The sequence below is a fragment of the Truncatella angustata genome (genome assembly GCF_020726525.1).
Source record: "Truncatella angustata strain MPI-SDFR-AT-0073 chromosome Unknown BKA67scaffold_2, whole genome shotgun sequence".
NCBI lineage: Eukaryota > Fungi > Ascomycota > Sordariomycetes > Amphisphaeriales > Sporocadaceae > Truncatella > Truncatella angustata.
In genome coordinates this window covers 6,656,012-6,679,810 of record NW_025763382.1, presented here as the reverse complement: position 1 = coordinate 6,679,810, position 23,799 = coordinate 6,656,012, and the positions used below count along the sequence as shown (strand labels likewise).

At 49.2% G+C, this 23,799-nt stretch overlaps 10 protein-coding genes across 10 annotated transcripts; 6 read left to right on the top strand and 4 right to left on the bottom strand.

Moving 5' to 3' along the window:
- Positions 1–607: 607 nt before the first annotated feature.
- BKA67DRAFT_533445 (MFS siderochrome iron transporter MirB) lies at positions 608–2,666 on the top strand (the record flags this gene model as incomplete). The annotated part of the gene is made up of 5 exons (XM_046099703.1): positions 608–864; positions 983–1,202; positions 1,265–1,607; positions 1,667–2,017; positions 2,086–2,666. The coding sequence occupies 5 exons, from the start codon at positions 608–610 to the stop codon at positions 2,664–2,666; spliced, it is 1,752 nt and encodes a 583-aa protein (XP_045962520.1).
- Positions 2,667–3,764: 1,098 nt separating this feature from the next.
- On the top strand, positions 3,765–4,730 carry BKA67DRAFT_656487 (siderophore esterase IroE; the record flags this gene model as incomplete). Its single annotated transcript, XM_046106950.1, has 2 exons — positions 3,765–3,919; positions 3,971–4,730. The coding sequence occupies 2 exons, from the start codon at positions 3,765–3,767 to the stop codon at positions 4,728–4,730; spliced, it is 915 nt and encodes a 304-aa protein (XP_045962519.1).
- A 30-nt stretch (positions 4,731–4,760) lies between these two features.
- On the bottom strand, positions 4,761–5,629 carry BKA67DRAFT_557596 (gcn5-related n-acetyltransferase). Its single transcript, XM_046102272.1, has one exon. It carries the CDS (start codon positions 5,444–5,446, stop codon positions 4,847–4,849), a length of 600 nt encoding a protein of 199 aa, XP_045962518.1. The 5' UTR covers positions 5,447–5,629; the 3' UTR covers positions 4,761–4,846.
- Positions 5,630–6,092: 463 nt separating this feature from the next.
- On the top strand, positions 6,093–6,713 carry BKA67DRAFT_533442 (uncharacterized protein; the record flags this gene model as incomplete). Its single annotated transcript, XM_046099702.1, has 1 exon — positions 6,093–6,713. One exon carries the CDS (start codon positions 6,093–6,095, stop codon positions 6,711–6,713), a length of 621 nt encoding a protein of 206 aa, XP_045962517.1.
- A 600-nt stretch (positions 6,714–7,313) lies between these two features.
- Positions 7,314–8,779, bottom strand: BKA67DRAFT_656485 (histidinol dehydrogenase; the record flags this gene model as incomplete). The annotated part of the gene is made up of 3 exons (XM_046106949.1): positions 7,314–7,565; positions 7,667–8,366; positions 8,421–8,779. 3 exons carry the CDS (start codon positions 8,777–8,779, stop codon positions 7,314–7,316), a joined length of 1,311 nt encoding a protein of 436 aa, XP_045962516.1.
- A 3,987-nt stretch (positions 8,780–12,766) lies between these two features.
- BKA67DRAFT_674211 (uncharacterized protein) lies at positions 12,767–13,965 on the top strand (the record flags this gene model as incomplete). The annotated part of the gene is made up of 1 exon (XM_046108751.1): positions 12,767–13,965. One exon carries the CDS (start codon positions 12,767–12,769, stop codon positions 13,514–13,516), a length of 750 nt encoding a protein of 249 aa, XP_045962515.1. The 3' UTR covers positions 13,517–13,965.
- Positions 13,966–14,340: 375 nt separating this feature from the next.
- On the bottom strand, positions 14,341–14,727 carry BKA67DRAFT_533439 (uncharacterized protein; the record flags this gene model as incomplete). The annotated part of the gene is made up of 1 exon (XM_046099701.1): positions 14,341–14,727. The coding sequence occupies one exon, from the start codon at positions 14,725–14,727 to the stop codon at positions 14,341–14,343; it is 387 nt and encodes a 128-aa protein (XP_045962514.1).
- A 1,179-nt stretch (positions 14,728–15,906) lies between these two features.
- BKA67DRAFT_210273 (oligomeric golgi complex component, COG2-domain-containing protein) lies at positions 15,907–17,382 on the bottom strand. Its single transcript, XM_046095483.1, has one exon. The coding sequence runs from the start codon at positions 16,982–16,984 to the stop codon at positions 16,121–16,123; it is 864 nt and encodes a 287-aa protein (XP_045962513.1). The 5' UTR covers positions 16,985–17,382; the 3' UTR covers positions 15,907–16,120.
- A 1,105-nt stretch (positions 17,383–18,487) lies between these two features.
- On the top strand, positions 18,488–22,526 carry BKA67DRAFT_656481 (uncharacterized protein; the record flags this gene model as incomplete). Its single annotated transcript, XM_046106948.1, has 3 exons — positions 18,488–20,232; positions 21,178–21,273; positions 21,977–22,526. 3 exons carry the CDS (start codon positions 18,488–18,490, stop codon positions 22,524–22,526), a joined length of 2,391 nt encoding a protein of 796 aa, XP_045962512.1.
- Positions 22,527–23,031: 505 nt separating this feature from the next.
- On the top strand, positions 23,032–23,783 carry BKA67DRAFT_210252 (uncharacterized protein). The gene has a single exon (XM_046095482.1). It carries the CDS (start codon positions 23,105–23,107, stop codon positions 23,753–23,755), a length of 651 nt encoding a protein of 216 aa, XP_045962511.1. The 5' UTR covers positions 23,032–23,104; the 3' UTR covers positions 23,756–23,783.
- The last annotated feature ends 16 nt before the right edge of the window (positions 23,784–23,799 follow it).

Below are 23,799 nucleotides of genomic sequence, written 5' to 3'. Positions count from 1 at the left end.
GCGGACATCGGTCTAAACAACAATATGACTGACGTTGCATTAGATCATTCCTTGGTCACCAGTAGCCGTGAAGAAGTTAATCTTATCGATCAATCAGATTAGATCAAACCTGGCAAACTTATGATAAAATCCTTCGCCCAGACACCCATATCCACTCTATTCCTGTTATTCCCGCAAAGCGCCTGGGCGGCCGGCAACAAGCCGCAAATGGTTCAGGCTCGTCTTCAGACTTCCAACAGTCTGAGCCGAACTAACAAATGCGCAAAGGTGCGAACCCATGCTGGTGAGCATAGGCTTATGCTGTTTCTAGTATAAGATGGGAACGCAATGTCTCCCAAAACCTTCAGCGCCAAGAACTCGCTTAAGCAACAGCGCGGCATCGAGACCATTCTGTACACACTTTTGTATGCTGTACGACGCCGAACACGGCGGATCACTGCTAAAGCAGGGATCTGAAGCACCACAGGGATGAATCCATATGAAATGATTCCATCCAACATCAGTGTGCATGCAAGTCTTCTTGTCAAATTAAAATATATGCGTTTGGTTTTCGTCCAAGTGGCATGTTCCATATCTTGCTCTTCGTGACAAACCATCAATTTTTACAATGGCGATCCTTGACAAACTTCATTTTGATCGTGAGACTACCAACGATACAAACACAGTATCGATGGTCGAGCAACCAACTATTCGGACAATGGCTGATGCCATTGCACCTTCCAACGATGATATTGAAACGGGCTTTCCTGGGGATCTCAAGCAGAACGATGCTGTGCCAGATCCAGATGCACAACTGGGTGTTCGAAAAATGGAGGCAGCGGCCTTGGCGTGGTCTAAAAAATCGTTGGCTGCTCTGTTGTGTCTGTAAGTGTTTGATTGCGATAGCCAAGCGAGTACTTCTTGTGTCGCTAATATTTCTGCTTTCTGACAGTATATGGCTTCTGTTTTTGACGAATGGATTTCGAATCTCGATTCTTTATAGCTTGGTGCCTTTTGTCACGAGCAGCTTCCAATCGCATTCCCTACTGACTGTCATCAACGTTGTGGCGGACGCAATGACGGCCGCTATCTATATTCCGATGGCCAAAATGTTGGATGTATGGGGTCGTGCTGAGGGCTTCCTCCTTATGGTTTGCTTTTCCACTTTGGGACTAATTCTCATGGCTGCATCCCACGATCTTGCTACCTTCTGCGCAGCGCAGGTATGTACATTCGACTCTATAGTCTCGTTAAATTTGAAAGCTAACTTCTGGTGATATGTCAGGTGTTCTACTCTGTTGGTTTCTCAGGTCTCATCTATACAATTGTCGTACTTGCCGCCGATGCGACGAACTTGAGAAATCGAGGTTTGGCTTTCGCATTTACATCATCCCCATATATGATCACGGCATTTGCTGGATCGAAAGCAGCCGAGGGCTTCCTGCTCAACGTCAGCTGGCGGTGGGGCTTCGGAGCCTTTGCGATTATTCTGCCCTTCGTGACAGTACCTCTGTACTTGGTGTTGAAGTCTGCTGAAAGCAAGGCCAAAAAACAAGGTATATTGTACTCGGAAAGCAGTGGTAGAAGTATAGGACAGAGAATATGGCATGTCATTGTGCAATTTGACTGTGAGTGGATTGCAGCAACTTATTCGAAGCAGTTGGAATGCTGACCTTTGAGAACATAGTGCCAGGAGTCATGCTTTTTGCCGGTGGTTTTACTGTGTTTTTACTGCCGTTCACTCTTGCTAGATCTGCTCCAAATGGCTGGAAGACAGACTATATCATTGCCATGATCGTCGTGGGTTTCGTTGTTCTTGTTCTCTTCGCAATATACCAGGTCTATATTGCACCTGCGCCTTTCCTCAAGAACAAATTCCTCACCAACCGGACTGTTGTTGGAGCTTGTCTTATTGATGCGACGTACCAAATGTCTTATTACTGCTGGAATAGCTACTTCACGTCTTTCCTTCAAGTCGTCAACAACCTATCTGTTTCGGAGGCTGGATATGTTAACAGCACTTTTCAAGTAGTGTCAGGTAAGCAACTCCAATCAAGCTATGCCAGTCATTGCGTTGAATAAATTCGTTGACCCATGGTCCTGCAGGTGTACTCCTCTTCATTGTCGGCTACCTTATCCGTAGAACGGGCCGCTTCAAGTGGCTCTTTTATATCGCCGTTCCGCTTTACATTTTTGCGCAGGGCCTAATGATCTACTTCCGCCGCCCTAACCAGAACATCGGATATATTGTCATGTGCGAAATTTTTATCTCTATCGCTGGCAGCATATTCATACTCTGCGTACAGTTGGCGGTCCTCGCTGCAGTTGACCATCAATATGTCGCTGCAGTACTAGCGGTACTGTTTGTGTCTGGCACAATCGGCGGTGCTGTCGGTAATGCTATTTCGGGTGCCATCTGGACGAACACTTTTGAGTCCGCTCTCGAGCGCTTTCTACCTGCAGATGCCTTACCGGAACTAGCGACCATTTATGCAAGCCTTCCTGTACAGCTCTCCTACCCAGTCGGCAGCCCCGTGCGACTGGCGATTCAGGAAGCTTACGGCTATGCGCAAACTAGGATGCTTGCTGCGGGAACTGGAATCATGGTATTATGCTTCGTGTGGATCCTCTTGCTACAGAATTTCAATGTATCCAAGATGTCACAGACCAAGGGTGTCGTGTTTTAGGGAATTGCAGGTCGTCCGGTTGGTTTGGACGGGTAAATTAGTTGAACTACTTTCAAGTCGGCACCGCGAAACTAACCACGCGAATACAAAGTGTCCCTCAGAACGAAACAGATTATTTTCGTACGTTAAACACTGGGACAGAAAATAATGCGATTCGATTAACACTTCTATTACATCTACTCTCATTATGTTTGACTTGCTTTCTTGGCGCGATGTGTCACATGCTTTCGCCGATATCACATCACCCTCAGTGCCGTATGCACTTTCCAAAGCACCTAGTTCACATGTATTTGTGATTAACGCTTGCCAGCAATGATGCTATCACATCTCCACCAAGATCTTGGCATCATTAGGGGTGGGTTTTCCATGGAGTTTCTGCGCTAGGCATAGGGGATGGAACTTGCATTAGTTAGTCTTTATTGGATAATGCCAAGCCCAACGGTGAAAATCAGATCATCTGATAAGAAAAAGAAGACAACATCAAATCCATGCCCCAGTTCTCATTCGGTCGAGCATCCGACGTTCCCCGCACAACAACTCCACCCTACCCCATCATATATCCTGACTCACCTCACTGGAATATAGCACGTACGTAATTCTAGGCAAAGAACCTGATGCGCTCAGATGCACATGAGAGACCCTGAACAGGTTCCCTGGCGAATAGTTTCGTGTATACGGAAGAAAGTCAGAACCGGAACTATGGTGATCCCAAAATCCTAATCTGTAGTAAACTATGGCAGCCAGACAGCCAGAGTAGATTTGGATATCTAATCGCTGTGCAAAATGAAATGATAGGTTCAAAGAGCGACTTCTTTCAGGATCTCTACAACGTTTTCGTGGATTGTCGCTTGGAATGCTAGGGTCCCTGATGCGGATACTAAATATATCTGCGATTTCCACAGCCAAGCTTCCCTCTACATATGGTACATCCCTACGAACCCACCGACCTGAGAAAATGTGGCGATTACCTACACAGGGTCAAACGCCGTACCCTGGGGCTGAAGGCCACGTCAATATTGAATATGTTATTCACAGCCGCTTTGCCTAAAGTACCATACATGTCCTGTTTGCATTGGTAACTCTGAAGATCCAGATCAAATGGCGTTGAACCTTGAGCGTGCTCATCCCCCGAATACTTGCCAATATACGGCACATTCAAGCCGAGGAGACTATCTAGTGCAGATAGCATGGCCACTGCGATGGGGTGAAGATCGGAACCCCCCTGAAAGCGATTCTGCTGATATTTCCACTATGTGAGTAGAAGGGTTCTCGAGCAATAAGAGAGGGTCGTTAATAATCACCAGCTACTTGGTAGATGGTAATGCCTATTTCTTCACAGCTGTCGATATTGTTCGGCGTCTGGAGTTCACTCACAACACCAGAGCTGTTGTTGTGGGCGTTGGGTATCCTCCATCGAAAATTGTCTACGATCGGCGCAGGGGTCCGGATCTCACTCCATCTACAGCTGATGGCAAATTCGAAATGCCACTTGATCGGCATGGAAATCCTCGAACAGACCTCTCCTTTGGCGAAGCAGATATCTTCCTGGATTTTATTCAGAACGATGTGATGAAGTATGTCCACGAGACGCTCTTCCCGCAGGTATCACTCAACACACACCGTAAGGCTCTGTTTGGACATTCTTACGGCGGGATATTCGCATTGAACGCGTTGTATACCAAGCCGGCGCTCTTTGATACATTCATTGCGGCAAGTCCCAATATTTGCTGGAATAACTCGTCCTTGGTCAAGGAGCAAGAAGCAGCCTTCCTTGCGCGCGAGCATCCCGTCAATTTAGCACCTGCGCTATTAATTACGTGGGGATCTGGACCACAAGATTTGGTGAGGGGAGAAGAGGAATCTGAGGTAGATTTTGAGAAAAGGATTTCTCATGCGGAGTTAAGAACTACGAGAGACAGTGCCACAGCGCTGGTGGCACGTATGAATAGTTGTGCGCATATTCGTAGCGTACTGGCACGAGACTTCCCTGGCGAAGATCACGGAAGCGCAGCGGTGACGGGATTACAATTCGGCATTCAAAAGTTCCTTGCCGACAAGTTCTGATTGGCGGGAAGTACCGGGACAGTGTTATGAATTTCTTCCTATATCGTCAAGTATATTTGATGATCATCTAGAAATTTGATTCAGTTTGCGCCGTGCAAAACTGTGCAAAACATTAGTTATTGATAAGCGCTCCCACTTCCATCATAGTTGCAGTGCCCCTTTCCTTTCATCTCCATGATGGCCAAACCCTTTCCCCTCTTCGTCTCGAGGACACTCATATCCATAATCTTTTCGTAGAACGGCACTGACCTCTCCCAGTCACCGGTGAAGAGCATGCTTCTCCGCAAGTGTGGCATGTCCTTAATCACCTCTTGCACACACGCAATGAGCCACTTTCCTAGCCCGTTTCCTTGGGAACTCGGATTTACCCAAACATCCGTCAGGTACAGAAATGTGGTATAGTCTGTAACGCAACGCGCGAACCCGACGAGGTCAGAATCGGTCGTCGTACTGGATGAGATAGGCGGTTGATCGGCTGACTGGCGCTCTACATGCTCCCCAGAAGAATTTGCGGCCAGTCTATACAGACCAAAGCACAATGAATTATCCAAAGTCTCTCGCATAACATTATCGGGCAACTCTTTTGCCCAGTAGAGCGTTGATGAGGCGAATGCGGCATGTAGGGTTGGGAGGGGGATGAGCTTGGAGTCGGTGGAGACCAGGTAATCGTCCTTCCTCCAAGCACGATTGCGTAGCTCGGCAGATATTGACTGCATGTTGATGACCTTCGTAACTTATGAGCGCTATATGACAATCCAATACTGTATAGTGTTGTGAAAGAGCTCAGTTTAGCTGCAATGAATTTAATGTCGATTAGCTCCCGATACCGGGAATCACATTATGACTCATTGCATCATACTCTATGTCGTCATCAACTTGGCAATACAGTCATAATCAAGTAGAACAAGTAGGAGTGCCTGCAAAATGGTGTGGAGAGATATCTCGCAAAATTTGTTGTTTTCGCATGCAGTCACAATCATTATACTGCGACACAACTCTGAAATGTGTTCCTTGGCAACCGCTAAGGTAGGTAGAACAACGAAATGCTGTACAGTAATGATTGTAATGCCTTCTCGGTTGTTCACCTGTTTTATTTTCTTTCTTTAATGCAACACATTGCTATTGTTCGTCAAACGCGATTATGTTGAGGTGTTCAAAGAATGTCTCGAGCCATGGCGACAAAGGGCTGTTGTCCCAGATCGTCTTAATCTACGATATAAGTAATGCGCAATTTCCCGGTTCATGCCAACCAAACCGAACCGAAGTCATTCTTTTCAAATATTTGTTTTCACAAACGTCCGTCGCAGAGTATCAACTTTGAATCCGTTCTTGGACACACTCAGTCTTGCAGAGCAAGTCAGAATGCCTCAGTTCACTGGCTGGACCATTTATAGCTGCAGTTGCAACTTTAAATCCTTCTTCAACGTGGATACTCTCCAGGAAGTGGATGAGCGCTACAGGCGACAGTACCTAGGGGATTATTACCGGGCCGATGACAGAACTTCGTTCTACGCGATGGCTCCTCGTCCTTGTCCTCAGTGTATCCAAGCCGCCGCCAAGGGACAGAGCATCAATCCCCATCACGATCTTGAGACACGTTGGAAAGCTGAATGGGCCGCTCGTCCTGCGCCTCTCACAAACCAAGAGACGGAGTCCCTCAAGCACGTGTTACACCACATTTGCCCCCATTTTCGGGCAGTAGGTAACCTCAATGAGGAAACGGTGTTGAAGAGAGTGAACAGCCAGCTTCAGCTCGAGGGAGTGAACATATCAGAGCAGACTAGTTCTGACGACGTCAATGAGGAAATGAAACAACAAGTAAGCCAGATTGTGGAAGAACAGCTGAGAACGTACCGAAGCACTAAACATAGGAGATCCACGGTAGTTAGAGAGTCTCTCTTACAGGAAGCTGAATTAGCTAAGCGTAGCAGCCGGTCTCCCAAGCTCGTACAGCTGCGCCCAAAGCGATTTGTCGCTGTGTAGATTTATGACGAATTGATGGCTGGAAGTAGACTTGGGCATGTTTGTTAGAACACTGGGCATTGTCTGAGTACAAAAGCCATCAAATGATTAATTGATAGTCATTCCTCCTGACTGGTTTTGAGTCATGTGATGAGAAGCAGCTCTTTTTCTCGGTGATATGTGGACGGACCCGGGTCGGCAGGTACTTATTGTGAGTCCTCAACGTGGGATGCTCCTCACCACGAGCGCTCCGGGTAGGGAGCCTTCATTCTCTGCAAAGGAGCGCGCTCGCCAGCGCGCAAAATCTTTTCGCTCCGAACCGTGAACTGAAGTTCACGATCATACTCGTTATGGGATCATAATTAACACAAACACTGACCTAAAAGCAATTAAAGTTTGCATTGGCCGACTCGAAACCCAAGTTATATCCAACTCAAACATCCGGAACGGTCAAGACATGCCACACAACTGGAAACTGTCCATTTTAGTTAGGACACATCACGATATCAGCTCTCAGACGCGAAGCTGACTCTATGGCATAAGGTAAATGATGCTTGTCCATTCATAGTCGGCGGGACACAATTAGGAACGCTATTGCGGTCATTCAGAGCAATACGCAGTTCATGCCTTCGCCTCACTGATCCACTCGTGCTGATCATCAAGATACTTGTGTGCGCGAAGGTCGCCTGAACGAGCATGGCCTTCGAAGTTCTCTGCCCTGGCGCAACGACCACACAACCGCCCAATCTCCCCTGACGCTTTCTCATCCACAACTTCCTGGTACGTCTGGGTTTTCAAATACTTGCCGACCCAAAGACCGCCGGTGTAACGCCCAGCGCCACGGGTGGGCAGGACGTGATTGGTGCCAATACACTATTGGATGCATTAGCGACTCGCTCACTGCCTCGTACTTGCACTTCCAGATGGAGTTAAGGTATATTAGATGCTTGGCCGTAATAACCAATGCCACTTACCTTATCACCATAACTGACGCAGGTTTTTTCACCCAGGAATAATGCGCCGTAGTTCCGCATTTTCCCAAGTGCTGCGCGCGGTTCCTCCGTAAAGATCTGAACGTGTTCGCTGCAATAAATATCCGCCAACTTATACGCTTCATCCAGGTCGTCCACCACGATGACTTCGCCGAATTCTCGCCATGAGGTTCCCGCCAGGTCTGCGGTCGGCATCTTCTTCAATATTTCATCCAAAAACCGGATCGTCTTGTTACCAACATCTTCACTTGTGGTGATAAGCACGGCTGGTGAGTCCGGCCCATGTTCCGCCTGTGATAGCAGGTCTGTGGCAATTGTGAAAGGGTCGGCATGCTCGTCCGCCACGATCAATACTTCCGTAGGTCCTGCGAGCAGATCGATGCCAATCTCACCAAAGAGCTGCCGTTTAGCCTCAGCTACAAAGGCGTTGCCGGGACCGGCGATAAAGTCCACTTTACGGACGGTCTCGGTACCCAGGGCCATGGCGGCGATTGCTTGCGTGCCACCAAGCAGGAAAATCTCGTCTGCACCTGCCAGATGCGCGGCAGCGACGGTAGCATGGGGGATCTGGCCTGCGATGGGAGGCGTGCAGGCAATGACGTGCTTGACGCCAGCAACCTTGGCAGTGATGATGGTCATATGCGCAGATGCCAGAAGTGGGTATCGACCTCCGGGTATGTAACTAATGAAAGTATCAATTGAAGTGTCTATATAGAATGTAAACACCATAACTTACGCGCCGGCCACATTGATCGGATTTGAACGATGTCCGAGGAAAACGCCTGGCTGTATTTCGACCTCAAAGTCCGTGATACTAGCCCTCTGTGCTTCCGCAAATGTCCTCACATTCTTCTGTGCCTCTTTGATGTCGGCGATTGTCTGCGCCGGAACTTTGCTAATGATGTCTTGGATTTGAGCCTCAGATAGCTTGAAGGATTCGGGTGTCCACTTGTCGAACTTCTCCGAGTACGAGCGCACCGCCTTGTCACCGTTGGTCCTGATATCTGCGATAACATTTTGCACTATGTCAGAAACTTTCTGATTAATGGTAGTATTAGCTACAGAGGCGGCTGTTTTCAAATGCCTGGCACCCATAATCGCGGATCCGAATATAACAATTCAAGGGGGAAAAGAAAAGAATAAATGTTCTTGGTATGGATATTGCGATGCAATGTTCCGTCCTCCTATCCTTCAACCTGGCAGTGCAACTGTGAAATTGCCGTATTTATTGTCAATATAACAAACACAATACTCACCTAACCTAGGTTAATGCTGTTGTTCGGAATGTGGGCAGAGTGGAGGGCCATCTCCGGCCGGGTCTCGATGTGGGGTAAGGATAGTACAGCAAATGTATAGAGTCCTGGGGTAGTGATGGCAATGCCATGCTTCCGATTGGTGAATGAGCACCGGCTTTATCACGGATAGGACAGAAGAACAGCTTCACTGATCTATCGTAAGCTTCTGTCAACCAGTACATGGGAAATGCAGTGCAGTGTGCTTCGGGCCGATGTCGCACGACTCTTGACAACATTGACCCGGCTGAATTAACAACTGTCCAGAAACTATAGCATGGGAATGCTGAACCCAAGTGACTCATGGAAAAATCAATATCTCAAGTGTCCCGAGTGCAAATGCGATCCGATTTATAGCCAATTAACTTTGGTAATAGTCTCAGTCCCAGCAGTGTAAGCCACCCACACCTCTTCAACCTTTAGTGAGGCGACATCGTTGGCGGTATTCTCAAGTTCAGCGCTGCGATGGCATATCATCACATACTTGGATAGAACGAGTGTAGATGATTGCGCAAACGAAAATGACTTGTGGCCGAGACCAACCAACCTTACCGAGGTTGTTGCGTTTAAGATCGTGTAGCTGAGATGTAGGGGACATGTTTGCGTAGGCTTCGACATACGAAGATATTTGGACAACCCAGCTATTGCAAATGTCAGGGGGGCTTCGACCCATTGCTAGTTCCATCATATTTCGGCTTGGTCCATGAAGAACATTTGTAAGAGCAGGTGGCCTGCGTCCCGTTGACTATCACGATTAGCCCACTGACGGAATCGCTGAATCATCGCCAATCTTGAACAAGCGACTCAGAATCTCAAGTTGTAGACCGACAACAGGATTTATGGATCCCGTTGCAGCTGAGACATAACGTTACAGCGTTCCGAAATACAGATGCTGGATGCATCCTCAACAGCGTATTGTACCGTTATGCATACTTTCCTTGACACATACTTGTAGCATAACTCTCATTCTTTAACGAATTTGCGCTAACTAATAGCGATGAAAGTAGGACGACATATAATGACAGAACAGGACCCTGGACGATGTAGGTACGCACGCAACTGCAACCGCCAAAAGAGACGTAGTTTTGCTGGTCGGCAATATGTTGAGCGCTTCCCAATTTGTGATGTCATAAATTTGAACACGTTATGGGCCAGCGTCCTTAGTTTCGCTGTTGGGAGCTTCGGCACTGCTTGAGGTTTGCTTCGATAAGTGATATTCTGTGCTCACCCAATCACCTTCCTGTATAAACTCATGACATGAATTGGCGGACTTCACGGAAACTCTGATCGAAGTTAGAATTTTAGGGAGGGGGTGGTTTAGAGAAGAGAATGCTGCATCTATTGCCTCTCGTACATGCGAGGTGACGATAAGGCCCAGACATAAAGGACCAGTTTCGATGCAGGTGTGGGACGGCGTAGCCACGCCGTGCTATTCGTCGACCTTGGCGAGGATCAGGCCAGGCGAAGCGTTGGAACGATGCCACCACCGCTGGACCTAGGGATGGCAAGATACGTGGCGACGCAGCTCGTACTTGTCGTTCTTGCAGACACTATAACATGAAGTCGCATATTCATGCGGGAATAAGACGAATTCGCTTGAGTATGGGCCGCCGCAGAAATTTACAGTGGCTCCTTTGACTGAGCAAATTAATAGACGAGTTTCGTGGTGCCAGAAGTAGTGGCGATGGATTGCTACTAAGCATGTGTCATGTGGACGAATCGGAGATATCCTACAGTATGTGCTGAACCATGTGTAGAATTGCCCATGAGTCCTTCGAGTCACGGAGAAACAAGAACATCGAGCAAATCGCGTGATCGGATTATTTTGCCGGGACCAGAACCTCGACGCCGACAGTAACCGGTTCGCACACCTGCTACAACTACGGCTGAACTTGATCATGGTCCAACGGTTGGTGTTCTTGGTCATGGCGCCGATACGTGCTTCTTCGAAGATGATGAACTGAAATGATACGCAATCCCCAACAGTAAGTAAGAAAGAGCATACGGCTATATGGATACGTATACGAGGCAATTGGGATTACGTATTATTGCCGTGCAGTCGCAACTCGGTGCTGAGCCCCAACGTCGTCCATTTGCTGATTGTCGAGGCACTGAGCATAAATGACCGGGATGCGACAAAACTAGCCAAAGTCTTATGCATAGTTGTGGAAACTGATTTTCGTTTTGTGAAAATTCTGTCCTGGAATGGATCTTTGAATAATGCCCCCTCCCCTACATCACGAAACCTTAAAAGCATAGTACTCGGTACTTCTCCACTCTGTCAACGCACGTGGGAGATGCGGGAAACGCACGCGTGTCAAGTGTAACCATTTTCGCGCAGCTGTCTGTGAAGAATGGCCATCCATCAATGAGTAGAACAAATTAGAACAGGCTGAACAGTTCCTGACCGCCATTCTTCTTTTTCAACATGCATGTGGCTTGCATGGCGCCCGGCGCCTTTCACAACTTTCCAACGGCGGCAGATTCTTTGGTCTGGATGAATCTATGGGGTGAAATTTGTGCATCTCCTGGGGGCACTAGCGAGTAGATCGATGTCATTCCCCTAAACGGCGAACCACTAGCTCGGGTCCGTCCCTTGCAGAGTCATAATAGAGCCTCTAAAGTCTCAGGCTGTGAGAAAGGGCGCCTGTCAGTTCAGCTCCTGTCACCTCAATTCGAATAGAGTGTTTCGGACGTCCGTTTCACGCCCGTCACCTCCAGTATATGCCACTTCCCAACGTGATTGGATATATAACAGCGGTGGTTGGAACCGGCCGGATCGTTTCCAAAGCACGCTTCTATTGTGATGTGGAAATAAATCGAAGCCCTTACAGCCCAATCATGACAAGATAGTACTGGTCCGAGCAAGCAAGCTCCCGTTGACGCCTGTCAAAGCCCTCCGAAGTATGGACACCACGGACTTGGCACCGGGGGCGGGTCAGGTCCGCCAGGTACCAAGACACTACTGCAAGAGTGCCCACGCAATCACATTCGTGCAAGTGGGAGAGAGACCTAGAATCCTGCTAAGTTCGGAAGTTCTACCGATACGATTATCTGCACATTGTTGGGTTTATACCGCAACTGGCAATAAGTGTCGAGTTTGTGAGTGCTATCCATGTCTCGGACATACCCCGGTGGTAAGTTTTCCTTGCTTACGCGACGTACTCTTTCTACAAATCTTCCAAAAAAAAAGGTCACTGGAGATACTTGCTGATATAGACTAACAAATGTCTGTGAGCTGCTGGGATGACTTGAGTCAGCAATCGAGGGGTTTCTCAGCCTATTGTTACACGTTCACGCCAGACTATCAGCTCACTGCTTGACACAGGTCACCCTTATAAAACAAGCCCTAACCGTATGACAGCCACACCGAGCTGATGCGAACTACCGACGGCACGGTCTGGCTATAACGACAAATGTGGGCCTATACACACGTCAAGAAGGACCCAGAAGACGTAGTCAGGCTTCTGGCCATTTTCTGTTAGGATGCAAGCAGCGTGTGTGCATGTCATGAATCGTGCTCTCTTGAAATGTACACAGCAATGTAGGCATGCTCCTAGGAACCTAAAACGCCCTGGGAGTGGCTCGTCTTCCGTGTATATAGTCTCAGAATTCCCCAGCCCCGGATGGCTGATAATAACTCACCAAGCAGTACCTCCACATCGACAGTCCTTCTTTTACCTGTCGATAAATCAATATACACATTCCTTACAATACATAGCCTGGTGCTTTCAAAACACTCCCTTATCATAGCTTCATTCTCTGACTGCTAGACAACCTCAACATCAGGATGTTCTTCTCACTGTCTACCCTGGCCCTGCTCGCGGCTACCGCAGCTTCTATGCCCTTCTCTCCATCTGCCACAACTGCCGGCAAGAATGGACTCGAGCAAAACAGCCATCTCAGGCCCAACTCCACCGTCGCTAAGCGCTGGACTTGCAACACATCGGCGACCTTGACCACGGGTGAATCCGACAATGGAGGCGCAGGTGTGACAATCAAGAACGCTGATAGCCAAAAGCGTGGCTACTACATCTACCACAACAACTGCGATACCATGCCTTACAAATACATCTGGATTGATGCAGGAGAGACAAAGTTCGTTTCTTTCCCCGCCCAGTTTCAGGGTCGCATCACTCGCGGCACCGACGAGTACAACTTGAAATCTGCACAATGGCTGGGAACCTGGTTCGAGATTGGTTACGACGCAAGCGGGATCGCCTATTCCGACGTCAGCCTCATCCGGGGATGCGACGGCGCTGTCTCAATCTCCGCTCTCGATGGAACGGGCGTTTCTATAGGATTCACTCAGTCGATCCTCGACGGTGCACCAACTGGTGCCTACGCCACAAAAAGTAACGGACAAAAGGTACTCGCAGCCAGCGAGAACTTGGATGGCTCCATCAACACCGCAGTGCGCGATTGGTACATCTCCGAGGTCGGCATCACCAATGCTTACGTCGACGACTACCATGGTGATCCCGTCATCCGATCCAGCAACGGCCGCTTCGCAACTACCTGGGAGGCAGGCCGTCCTTAGATGTTGAGTAACAGACTCACTTGAATGACTTGAACGACTTGGACGAATGGAACCAGACCCCTCACTCGTGGTTCCTTGATATATGAACAGTAAAAAATAGAAAATACAAATTGATAGAAATAGAAATAGAACCACAATCTTTCTCGACCCCCTGCCATGATATGACACGTTACATTACGATTGGTCCATTGTACAAGAAGAGACGAGCACGAAGCATAGTCTCCTATTGTCTTATCCAGTCATGTTGCTATTTATTCTATGCTCTCTGTTTGCAGTTTGTTCTGGTTCAGTGATGAGAACGCTATGGAAGTTTAAAATCAACTATTGGGTTCAGTGGCTTACTACGTTCTCTGAATTTCATTTTGACGAGTAACCGATTAGCTATAAGTGGTACGCCAAGACCTGGATCTATGGCTTGTCTATGAAGTTCAAATATTGCACCAGTGAGTTCTCGCTGAACAAGTTACTCATGAACGAATGGTATGTTCGAAGTGAGCGTGTCAATAGTACAGAACAGATTTACCGCTAATGCAAAAGAGACGTTTTTTGTATTGAATCCAACCCGAACACCTTACTTTGGAACCCGGACCAATTGATGCTAGTGTGCAAAGCACAGAACCAACTCCATAAAACTCAAATATCGACGCTGAGGCAAGGAGTTCGAGATGCTAAGGAACTCCTCGCCCGCGGTATCATGGCTCTGAAGCTGGCTCCGAACGTCGTTCTCACAATTGGGCGTTTCTTTGGCATATCCGACGGAGTTGAAGTGGTTGATTGGTCGAGGTCCATGGAAGGATTCGGCCCTGGCACCGCCAAGCAGGCTACTAACCGGCACAACCGCCTTGATAACACCGGAAGCGGCCTTTGCGACTACATGGGGCGATCTTCTTGATGACATTCCACGTGTCACTGAAGAAGCCTTCCTCCTCCAGGGTCATTTTGTCTATCTGCATCATGGCCTGGGAAGCAGCCTCAGCCAAGATGGCGCGCTCGGTTATACCTTCAGGGATGGCAGGTCCGAGGCCAATCTCGGCCCTTCCCGACTCAGTGAGCTTGCGAGCAGCGGAGATGGCGATGCTAGCAAGGGAAACAACTGAACCACCAAGTGGTCCAAGGGCGAAAGACAGAGCCCTGCCCAGGACGTTGTTCAGTATAGGTCCTCCGACCTTGATTCCCTGCTTCAGAAGGTATTGGAATCCTTCTTCGTCCATAGCGGAAGGGGGAAGTGTACCACGACCACCTTACTTTTCTCAACCGCGTGGATTCCGTTCGAGTTGAAGCCGTTCGAGTGACCATTTCCACTACGGCTATTCCACGTCGGCGAGCCATCTTGGTGGCTATACCCTGTCGAATAATAGCCATCCTTGTGGTGTCCGTTGCCATCATGGTGTGGATGTGACCTGTTTGAGAAATGAAATTCATGATGAGGTTGTTTGCGGTGGGAAAAGCCATCTTAGGCCAAACTCTGCTGTGCGTAATATCGTGATCTGTGAGTGAATACCAGCTGGGTATCGAACACTCCGCCGGTCGACTTCGTCAGGTCAACGTTGCCCTTTACCGTGTCGGAAGCCGTTAACGTTGACACAGTGACATACTAAACTCCAGGGGTCGAAACTGCGCCACTGAGACTCGGCAAGGTTGAAGATGATAAGCAGGAACATGTCATACATGTGCGCTCCGGGACTCTACATCAACGGCGTAGACCTTGGGTAGACATGCCAAGCCTCTCTACTGTGGTTGAGAGAAACCTAATATTGAAACTATTTACGACAGGTGTGACAGTTTGATCATATCCCAGAGATGTCGGTAACATCGAGATCGAATAGTCATTTCGACCTACGATTGCATGCGAGACGGGAGGTCGATATCATGCATCCCCAGAGGTTTGAAGAAACGGGGCATCATACTCCAGCCCCGTGTCAAAACTAAGATCATAATCGACTTGCTACGATCCATGTGGTATGGATGGGCTTCAGGTTCTCACAGGTCGAGTCTGATATGGTTTCTGTCGATGTTTCTGAACCGCCCACTAAATTTCAGCGGCTTGCAGTTCAAATTCCGTATTATGGTGAGAGTATATGTTCTAGGAGTCGTCGAAGCCCTGCTGACGCTAGGAAATGAAATATTTTCCCTTAACGAATTCAGTGTAAACATCCAGTACATCAGGTTTGTCTAAATGTCTTGAGTCGTACAGAGATTCAAAATGTCTTTCAAGGGTTCGCTCACAGGCTCAACCACAATGATGTTCAGAAGTAAGCGGGATTGAAGCTTGGCAGGATACATGTCAGCGTTTTCCCCTATAAAGACCTTCGTGTGTCGCACAACAGGCTGGGAGCTATTGCCAGCAGATCAACCTTGGATAATTGGCAGAACCTGACGAGCCTTCTTCTCTTACCATTGATTCACTCCGATATCAATGTAGGTCTCCATAGATTCACCGTAGCTTTCATTCCAAGATGCCAAAAGGTTTTAGGGGGCTTCCAATTGATGTCTGCTTGATGAAGGCCGAGCTGTAGAGGTAAAGCAATAGAATTTATTCGACCGAGTCTGAGTCGGTCTGGGTATCTTTGAAAACATGTTCCGGCAAAAGCTGCATCGCGTCATTCATATGCTTTTCAAAGTCTTAACTGCCTCTAGTTGCGCGTCCAGAAGGGCGTATATGCTCATCAGTTTCAAGAGTTTTCCTTGACCGGCAGATCCGGCCTTCTTCGCCTCTTTCAAGGCTGCCGCAAGGTCTAGTAATATAGTGCTCCGGCATTTGGTCATCCTATCGTTCATCTTCTTGACGAGCGGCTTATCCCGGCCAATTGTGTCTGCCAAGTCGTCTGCCGTAGCATAGTCCTTGGCGAGGTCGGTCAGCTTGGCGATACTTGTCCCTACTACGTCGCTGTCCTCGTCGTCCTCTTCTTCACTGTCTTCACTTTCGGGCTCGGCACCGTTGACTGCTAGTCTGCTCTCCAAAGACTCTAGCCGGTCATTGAGCTCTAGCAATCTGCGGCCAGCTTCAATGTCTTTTCGTACATGCCCCAAGTCGTGGTTCAGAGCTTTGGCCTCGCGTCCGCGGTCAGAAACTCTGCCCTTGACCTCGTCGACTGCCCTTCTGAAACCGAGCAAACCGACCCTTACATCCTCAACCCTCTCTTCTCCGCCTTTGAGCTCACTGCCCAGACTCAAGAAGCTCGTGTAATTCGCGTTGACCAATTCCAGAAGTTCTGAGGATATCGCAGCGCTTCTCTCTCTCAGGTCTGATCGCAGGTCTTCTAGGGTCTGATGCCTGTCTGACAAGGAAGAGAGATATGTGGCTGCATCGAAGTCGGGTGCTAGGAAGTCGGTGCGCGGAAGAGCTGTCGGGAAGGGGAGAGCATTGGGGTCATCGTCTTCTGTGTCGGAAGACGATGAGCTGGAGGGCAGATTGAAGGTTCGCGAGGGCAGAGGTCGCGATGGCGACAGGGGCCCTTGAGGTGGCATCGTGATGTGAATACTCGGTACCGTTTTGGGTTGAGCTCGGAGCACCGTACTTTGCTCGGATTTGATGGCCGCCGGAGTCGGTGTAAGTGGATATGGGCTTCGCAAGTCAATGATATAAAGGCCCCGAACTCTCTGCTCCTGGAGGGATGATCGTGGTGGCAGATCTTTGTGAGTTCTTCTAATTTAATGTATTGTGGTAAGTATCACGTATGAGGTTTGTGGCCGGCAGCTTTGTATGAGATTGTTGTCAGTGGTGGTGATATAATTGATTGTTGGCGTGTTCGCTGGGCCCTTTGGCTTGTCCCTGAGCCCTTCCACACTCAGTTCGATTGTCAACTGTGTCAGTTAGGTAGTCAAGTTGTATGCTGAATGCGGTATGCTACTTGGTACTGGTGGTACGTATGAACACCCCACTTCACTCCGAGGAGCGTCACCGAGGTGAAGGGCCCGTGCTCCAACCTGACAGCTTATCACCAGCCCACCGATAAGCTCAATTCGTATGTAGGTTAAGTTGGACTAGGTTAGTACGGTTATCTTCACGTCACGACGTCAGTCAGTGTCAGGGTTGCTTGTGCTTGTGCTTTTGCTTTGCTTTGCTCTGCTCTGCTTTACTTTGCCTTGTTTTGTTTGCTTTGCTTGGATGCCCATTTATTACAGTAGCCACCAGCCCGCTCCCCAAGATCCGAACGCCGACACAAATACCTCGCTTTTAGCTCTGTCGTCGCTCCGGTGTCGCTCTTGGCTCTATTCCCAGCTTCTTGGCCTAACCTGAGCCATGAGCAATGAACTGCCCGAACGCGCCCGATTATTTGTCTCTGTCTCTCCACATGCATGACCAGATTGCGCAAATTTTCAGCAGATGAATACGGATCATCCTCTGACCGGCCGCGCCATGTGGGTTCTAAACTGATGCCACCCTAGGAACCCCCGGCATTATCTTATCAATCTGATCAGTCCATCTCTGATCAAATCCATCTCTGCCTCATCCCACCTCCCACACAAAACCCCTCTTACCAACTCCCGTCCTGCGGCACATTCTGTACCCGCTGTTGAGGAATTGAAGCATTAATAGAAGGCGCACCTGCACCTTGCTTGGGGTTTCCTTTTACCCCTGTTCTCGCTTTTGAAATATCTCCCACCCCAAAAGGCATCAAAAGTCTCAAACAAATCTACCCTGCATTTCGGCCGAGGGCAGCTCGGACCTGGAGTTTACGGGGCTGTGTAAACAGTCAAAGCCATCTCGTGTCCTTTTTCCAGCACACTGCGAAATCAAGAAAACCACAAGTCGCATCTTTCCTTTGGATCTTGCATCCAACTTTCCCATCGTACGATACTTGTTACCTGTTACCTGGATGCTGTGCTGGATTTCCATTGGATCGATCTTCCCGGACTACCCAACTCTGGCTGCCGCTCCACCATATAAGCCTGCCAAAGCCGCATGCACAACAACAGATAGTGGACGACTAATGTCCTTCCTGCGGCTCAGGCTCTCAACTTGATACAATGGCCAGCCCAACTGCCCTTGCGCCATCTACACGACCTGAGAGACCTGGCAAGCTCGCCATTTCTCCCATTTCAGCGGCTCCGTCACCTAGCTCGGCGCTACAACTATCTCCGACCTCAGGTGCATCAACCCCCACCTCCATCAACGCTCCTCAGCTAGCCATCAAGCCTGCAGCCAATGGTTGCCAGTCTGTACCCCTCGCTAGCATGGCTTCAACTCCTGAACCTCAGTCTCAGTTGCCCAAGAACTCCATCACCAGTAAAGAATGGGTCATCCCTCCGCGGCCAAAGCCTGGGAGAAAGCCCGCCACGGATACACCACCCACGAAGCGGAAGGCTCAGAACCGCGCAGCGCAAAGAGCTTTCCGTGAACGTAGGGCAGCCCGTGTTGGCGAACTAGAGGAGCAGCTTGACGAGGATCGCCGTGAGCATGAACAGATCCAGCAGGACCTTCAAGATCGGGTCAATGGCTTGGATCTCGAAGTCCACAACCTGCGGAGTCATTGCACAATGCTTGAGGGCAGGCTGGACAAGGAGCGAAAGGACCGAGAGAGGATATCCAGCGAGCTCGAAGCCACACGGCGGCAACTGAGAGACGAACGGGCAAGCATCTCGTCTCGGCATGCTAGTCTACCTGGACTGCATGCCGCCCTTTCGCAGCATCACACGCCACGAAGCAGCATTACCAGCACACATTCAGGTCACAGGAATTCTTCCACGTTTGCAATTTCTCAGCTCATTTCACCTTCCGACCCCTCCGACGCCGACAGGTCGCATGATGCTGTCTGTGGCCGATGTGACCCTGATGGCCCATGCGCATGTGTGGAGGAGGTCCTTGCCCATGCAGGTCCCATGGTAGACTGCGGCAAATGTACCCTCGGGTCAAGGTGCGAATGCCTCGAAGCCGCTCTGAACCAATCAGCCAATACAGACTCAGATCTCAAGCGAAGACCATCTTCCAGCTCACTTCTCGAACCAGAGGAAAAGAGACTGAGACCAAATCACGATGAAAACGAGATTGATTTTACTGCCATGTTCTCTAGGAAGAGAGCGCCGGCCGTCGTTGAGGTCGTACCCGAACCTGTTGTTCAACACGAACCCATACGGCCCCGTGACTCATGTGGCTTCTGTACAGAAGGCACATACTGTATGTGTGCTGAGGCTGCCGCGGCTGAATCCCAGTTGCCCCCAATCGCTTCCGAGGTACAAACACCCCCACCCGATTCCGACAACGACTTCGGCCCTCTGGCAATGGAGTTCACATCAACAGGAGCCGTTAAGCTGCCTCGTCTCTCCAGTCTCAACCGACCTAATCCCTCAAAGCCTCTCAGCAAGACTAGTGGCTGCGGACCAAGCGGACCTGGATCCTGTGCTACATGTTTGTCAGACCCCAAGGCCGGCCTCTTCTGCCGGAGCCTCGCCGCTGCATTTGATAAACAGGGCGGCAGTTCCAAGACTGGTGCAGGATGTTGTGGTGGCTCCCGAAGTGGTGGTGGTTGTTGCAAGTCGAAGCCTGCTGGCTTAAACATCGGGTTATCTGTGGTGGATGCTTACAAGACGCTATCAAGTCACCGTAACTTCGACAAGGCAACAGAAGACATTGGTACGTGGCTACCAAAGTTGCGCGCCGTTCCGAGACCACAAGAGGTTGGTGAGAGCACCACGAGACGTTCGCACATAGAGGTAGAGACGGCTAGTATCATGAGTGTGTTGAAGGGTTTCGATGTCAGATTTGGCAGAGAAGCGTGAGCAGTTGATGACGATAAAAGTACATATGCATATACCCGATATGATGAGGCTATGTACATAACCTAGTAGGGAGGGAAGGCGAAAAGGGGGCTTTTACGATGGCAGCTTGCATTTTCGGCGTTATATAAATCATACTAGCACTACGGTGCTGGAATTTTGCTGTGACAGCTACCGCAAATCCGACACGAGATACGGTGAGAAACCTCAATTATACGAACGAAATCTATATACTGTTACTTATTACATTGACTCACGTATTAGCTCTGTTTTATAATTCTCTTGAACGGCGGTCTTGATTTTGATGCATCGGATATCATGCGCATAATACCCTGTGGCTCAACTGTTTCGTTACGCAGGTCTTGTACCATCAAATTATATCGTTCAAGATTTCGTATTCGATCGTGTAAGACAAACTTTATTGTATGATCTACTTTGTGAAGCCGAAGAAGGACATACAAAGCACGTCGCTTCTCTTATACGTTTGTGGCGTTCTCCTCGATTATCGAGTCATTAGTAGACACTCCCAGCTCGCAAGAGTTTACTAACCTCAAAAAGCCACACAACCCGTCACTGATTCGATTCAGCATGACGTCCAATATGCCAACATATACGACACTTTCACCCGAATATTCAGTTAGAACTGTTCGCCGGGCTTTGACAATTGATACAATAACAATGCCAACCCGCCCATCCAAGCCTCGACTTCAATGCTGTAGGAAAGACCCCCCTTAGAACATGTGGTAATTACGATCTGAAAACCAACCTCCGTTTGGGTCAAGCATGGTGCAAGGCGTTGCTCCTTGCGCGAGGCTGCGACACTATTATCACCATTTGAACCTTGTCTATCGTGGTTGTCGGACATGGTTGATCGAAAAACACCACAGCTCTTGCCGAGCCATATGTGGTCAACATTTATCAAGCGTTGAATATACCTCCAACAGGAGCGGAACTGGCACCGGTCTCGCGATCGCGTCGACGTTCGACAGCAGCAGCGTCGCAACTGTCGATGAGGCAAGAGCTACAGCTGATACGATTCCGTAAGTTCCCTCATCTGCTCCGATCATGTCGGTGGAAGCTCTACAAACTTTAGTAAGAACGACATCCATGGCCTGATTGATGGGTGCTAGTGCCTTGGCCTCTGGTATCTTGGTTGCATTTCGTTACGGGATGAGGGCGGTGAGAGGAGCTTGGAATCGTTTCTCATATATACTGATGGATGACAGCCAAGCCACAGTCGGTTCCATGGTCCTACTGAACTTGTGGAGTAACTTACTAATATCATATTTGTGGCTCCAGGCTGCAGTGAGCACATTGTGTATGTCACCCAGGTTAGATCGAGAGGCATCGCTGACGAATCTACATTTGCGATCTATATCCATATATGACTGCTTTAATTGGAAACACAGCAATTTGTAGAAAGTGTTCATCATGAAACATCATGCTGAATGTTGCTCTATGTCATTGTGACTTGTTACGGTTCTACGCTGCAAATCGTCAAACATGCTCCTGCAGTAACATGCTCGCACAGTACATACACGCTCTAGCCATTGTATGCCCTACCTTGAACACTACAAGACCGACCACAAATCCCATCTTAAGGGACGCGCTATTCGCCTTCATTTACCACAAATCTCTCTGGACGCCGTTCTTTAATTTGCAACCAAACATATTCATCTTCCCACACAAACTCATCGCGAGACGCTCAATACTTACAATGATCTGCTCTGACACAACGTCCAGCGCTTCAAGCGGCGCCTTCTCGGGCACACCATGTCCCATCGCACCGCCGCCGCCATACTATGCATGCCCCAGCAAAGCGGTAACAGCGACTAAACCCGCCAGAGCCAATGTATGTGCCGCAAGAAAGAGGACAAACATACCACCTCAACGTGAGCCAATCTCCGCACCACGAAAATCCCCGGGGCGGCCCAGCTGCTGCATACTCCTCCTCGCTCTCGGGGTTATTGCCGTCATCGTCGGCCTTGCCTATGGGGGTTATAGCCTCACAACGCCGGGCTCGGACTCCTCCTCGCCTGTTGGTAGTCAGACATTCGCGGCTCCGTGCAACTATTGGAGGGACGGTGTGTTTAACCATGAAATCGGCTTATGCGGCGGCGGCAGCAAAAGTGTCCTGACCGCGGTAGACGGCGATGGCGATGGCGATGGCGCCACCGCCGCATCTGAGGGAAGGGCCATTAATGTGAATGGATTTATATCAAGATCGTCGTCAAGCTCGAGCTCGTCACTGGAGCCAGTTCAGACTAGGATTGCAAGGAGATTTGTGTCTTGATTTGAAGCTTTGATCTGGGGATCCTCGACATCTTTGAGCCTGTTAGGTTGTGAGAACTTGCGGGGTTTCACATAGGTCCGGAGCCATATGTTACCTTAATCTCAACAATCTGGAACCCCAGTCCGGCCTCTTTACCAAGATTTTGTGCAGTGGAATAGATTCATGGGGAACCTTTCTGAAGTTCTCGCCCTGGATTATACAACCTGTCAAAACTGGACGTCGATCATGCAAAATTAGATAGATTGAACTAATAAGAATCTCAAAATAGCGGAAGGAAATCAAATACCCATTATATAGGCTATCTAAGAAATGATACGGAAATACTTTAAGCCTGGCATAGTTTACTCGTGCGATTCTGAACGTGCAGCTGACATGGCGCAGTCTTCATGATGCCACGAAGCCATATCGATTCCAGAAACGAGATCATTGTGTGCGGAGTATGAGAGGTTTATATTATAGCCTTGAAAGGTGATGCACATAGGTGATGCAAGTACATTTGGTGTCCACCGGAGTTTGCATATTTGCTCAAAAGGCCACACCAGTTTTCTCGCCATAAAATCGAGCACATCATAATCTCGATGCAATCTAAATCCTCGTTTGATCATCTTCGCACTCTGAATCTTCCAAATGCCAAGCTTATCAACCACCGGGGAACTCTACCGGGCCCGACCATCTACCACACCTCCTATGCACACAGAGCAAGACCAAGAGACCAACATGGCCTCCTCAGTGACCCCAATAGACAACCGCCCCACAAACAGGTTCGCCCTCCCTCGTGTCCTAGAGCGCGACGCTTGTGGGCTCGACTCAGACTACAGCTCGACCTCCAGCTCCAATGCTCCCTCTTCCCCGGACTCGTCCTCGAACCAAGACTTCATCTCGAGCGCCGTGACGTTGCGCCTTGCAAAGCTCGCGCGCAGACAGAGGTCGCTGCCCGCCCCGGTCACCATGACGCGGCACACTGCCCGTCAATCTCTGTGCAGCATGCCGCTACTTCTAGTTGTGATGGGGAGCCTCTTGATCATGGTGACGTCGGCGGTTACTATTGTGACCTTGATCCGATTGGCGAAGAAGATGCAGTGATAGGGGGCCGTGCCCGATCGGGGTTAAAGATGTGCGTTTTGTATTATCGACGGCCGACACCCCTTCGGTCGGGGTGTGAACGGGGGCGACTTCTGTTTGGGACCCAAGAGGACGTGGCTGGCCCTAAGGGGATTGCTTACGAGTGAGATGATGGGCGCAGTGTTTATCTAAATTAGTGTTACGTAGGATA

Bases quoted from the DNA above. Each gene is read 5' to 3' on its own strand.
- BKA67DRAFT_210273 (XM_046095483.1), bottom strand. From the start codon at position 16,984: ATGCCACCTCAAGGGCCCCTGTCGCCATCGCGACCTCTGCCCTCGCGA.
- BKA67DRAFT_557596 (XM_046102272.1), bottom strand. From the start codon at position 5,446: ATGCAGTCAATATCTGCCGAGCTACGCAATCGTGCTTGGAGGAAGGAC.
- BKA67DRAFT_210252 (XM_046095482.1), top strand. From the start codon at position 23,105: ATGCAATCTAAATCCTCGTTTGATCATCTTCGCACTCTGAATCTTCCA.